The 2,927-nt window shown below is 39.3% G+C and overlaps 1 protein-coding gene across 1 annotated transcript; it reads left to right on the top strand.

Annotated features, from left to right (window-relative positions):
• Positions 1-216: 216 nt before the first annotated feature.
• Positions 217-1,259, top strand: LOC117642939. The gene is made up of 6 exons (XM_034381576.1): positions 217-322; positions 413-505; positions 580-615; positions 701-882; positions 965-1,080; positions 1,163-1,259. The coding sequence occupies exons 1-6, from the start codon at positions 217-219 to the stop codon at positions 1,167-1,169; spliced, it is 540 nt and encodes a 179-aa protein (XP_034237467.1). The 3' UTR covers positions 1,170-1,259.
• The last annotated feature ends 1,668 nt before the right edge of the window (positions 1,260-2,927 follow it).

Raw genomic sequence — 2,927 nt, 5'->3', positions numbered from 1 at the left:
GAGCATGCGCAGGACGTTCAGTGTCGTGTTATAGCAGGCGGTGGTTGTGTTTATACAGAGAGGATAAACAACAAGTGTCATTTGACTTCGACTTCGCTTCAGTTCAGTTCTACACGTATTCCTCCTGGTTTGATCATGAAAAAAATTAGACTTAGGTGTGGGAATGATGCATCGAAGTCATTTTTGCTGCGCGTCGAAGATGATGCTGCCGCAATAATGACTGCGGATCCGGACTACTTGACCAACCTGGGGGCGTACCTCTTGTCAACGTATGACCCCTCGCAGTGCGAGTCTGTGGTCATCACAAAAAATGAATGTAACAGTGAGTTTCACATGCATTGTTTTCTCTCAGAATATTATAGAGTACGTGTCTTAATTTTCTCCGCCAAACATTGTTTTGTCTGTTGTCCAGATTTAGTTTTGGATATAAGGACTACCCCAGCTCCAGTAGCATCCACGTCCAATTCTAGTTTATTCACGTGTCCACCACATACATCGAATGAAGGTAATTTTAAAATTAAAAATTGTAGTAATATTTTTATGGTGTTTCTTACTGTAACTTTTTTGGCTGGATTCTAGCAGATGCCACGTCTCCTGCACATAAGAAACTGTTGCGTAAGTGGCTTTTAAATTTCTTGTTTTGTGAAGTTCAAATCCCAGTAATTATTCTTTGGAAGTAATGTTTTCAAACTTATTTCAGTGGATCCTGTTACTCCTGTTAAGAGTGAGAGGAACACGACTGAGTGCAATGACTTGAGTTCCAACGTTGAAGGGCTGTTGTCCCCAAGCAAGAATCAACCATTTACAACTGGTGGCTTGAGACCACACTTCCACCTAACGGCAAAAGTAATTTTGGGGCCCTTTTTTAAGGAAGTTGATATGGTAAGTTGAAAATGAAAAGTAAATCTGCTTATTTATGATGATACAACATTCCAAATCCATTCATCCCGTGATTTCTTTTCAGATTGACTTAAGAGATTTTTTGAATAAAACTGCTATTTTGTATGGCATAGTTAGTGAGGAGGGCACATCAGCTGTTAGACACATTGAAGAAAGAAGCAGAAATGCATCGAAGTGGAGGTACTGCATGCTTTACTTTTGAAAAACCACTATTTGCCTTCATGTTTGAGTAAATAATTCTTTTCTTTCTCCCTCTATTTAGTTTATAAATGAACATGTAGCTTCTCTAATGGGTTCGATTGACCCCTTAGTGGTTTTCAATGACGAAAACCTCTTTTTCTGCCAGGAGAGGAGCCGGGAACCTCCCCCAGAGAAATCTGTTACATGTGGCACAGGAGTAGTGAAGGTGTCAAATTTGCCACGATTTGTCAGAGAGGCACACTTCAAATGCTTTATTTCAATGTTAGCATATAATACAGATCTGGTCGAAGATGGTTCTCCAGTAAAAAATATAACACACCACAGGAATGAAAGGACATGCTCTGTTGAGGTAATTATACGCATGCTTTTTTTTTTCTGAATCCTTCATGAAAGTGGCAGCGGCTAATATGTCCTTTCATCTTGGTTTGCAGTTTATCAATGCAAGTGTTGCTGAAGAAGTGTCCAAAAGAGGTGCTGTTTATGAAACTATTCCCTTGAGAATGGAACATGAAAAGAAAAGTAAGCCTCCTGCTGGTGCAAAACACCGCTGCATTGAATTCGGAAATCTACCTGGCTTCTTTGAACAGGTGGGTTCATATATCTATATAGACTTATTAATTAATCCTTAAGTATTGATTTATTAACATTCCTTTTTTTCAGCTTCATTTTATAAATTTCTTGAACGTCCTTCTCTTTGGTGAGTCTAGTGTTGAAAGTGTTGAAAGAAAATCTTGTGTTGAAACTGTGTCTAATTTTAAAGAACGTTCGTGCGTGGTGCAGGTAATAAAATTCTGCCTAGATTTCTCTTATGATATGTGTTTGCTGTTAGTAATAATTGATAAATCACTGAATTGCATTTTAATAATTTTCCATCCAGTTTATTGATGCTGATATTGCTGAGAGGGTCTTAGCAATGCAACCTGTAATTTATGATCGCCGACAATTGATTCTGAATCTCAGTTCAGAGTCAACTGTTGAGCAACCATCAATTTTATTATTTGAAAATCTTCCTGCAGCTTTTTTTCCGGTACTTTTACCTTTCTCATCACTTTATCACTCTGTTAGCATTTTTTTAAAATTGCCTTTCTGGTATTTAACCATAATTTTCTGTTTTGCCATCACCAGATGCACTTCTCTAACTTTCTGAATGACATGGCACAACATTGCCTGTTCGCTACAGATGACGACAAAGTTGTGGTTCGGGTCTTTGACCACAATCGGTATAAGAAACAATGCTATGTGCAGGTAAGTAGACTTCTTACATGGTCATTGAGTGTTTCATAATCTTGAGGTGGTATGCGATCTAATTTGAATCGCAATTTCGCTATGTTCCAGTTTGTTAATTCTACTATTGCACAGAAAGTAAGTGCCATTGAACCACTTCTGTACGATCAGAAGATTCTAAAATCTTCGTTTAAGACGTTGTCTCAGCCACTTGATGTGCCACCTCCAACAGATCATATTTCTGATACAACAGTTGATCCTGGTAATTCAATCAGAGTGTGTACTGTCCCATGTAAAGAGAGTCAAATTCTTGATAGTCCCTGTTTTTCTTTAACAGACATTGTCTCAAAGGCCTCAACCATCCCTGGCCAGTCTGCTGTCGGCAAACTGGGGGGGGGCCTGGGATGCCAAAAAGACAGAACAGTTTCTCCATACTCATTTGGCGTATAGCAAGAGAGGAATGCCCAACACCCTTTTCGCTGAGGTGAAGGCCCACCTTTGGGTGCATGGTAAACTCGATTACAGTGAGGAGCAGCTTAAGGAGAAACTGAGAAGTGTCCGCAATTACTTTGTGAATACGGTCATGAAATCTGAGGCTGGCC

Source organism: Thrips palmi, unplaced genomic scaffold (genome assembly GCF_012932325.1).
Source record: "Thrips palmi isolate BJ-2018 unplaced genomic scaffold, TpBJ-2018v1 HiC_scaffold_16, whole genome shotgun sequence".
NCBI classification, from domain to species: Eukaryota; Metazoa; Arthropoda; class Insecta; order Thysanoptera; family Thripidae; genus Thrips; species Thrips palmi.
The sequence above is the reverse complement of the archived record's forward strand: the minus strand, read 5'-3'. Positions and strand labels throughout refer to the sequence as shown.

Excerpts from the sequence above, each read along its gene's own strand:
- LOC117642939 (XM_034381576.1), top strand. The coding sequence starts at position 217 with ATGACTGCGGATCCGGACTACTTGACCAACCTGGGGGCGTACCTCTTG. Across the intron at positions 506-579 it reads ACCACATACATCGAATGAAG|CAGATGCCACGTCTCCTGCA; the intron begins GTAATTTTAAAA and ends GCTGGATTCTAG. Across the intron at positions 883-964 it reads TTTTTAAGGAAGTTGATATG|ATTGACTTAAGAGATTTTTT; the intron begins GTAAGTTGAAAA and ends ATTTCTTTTCAG.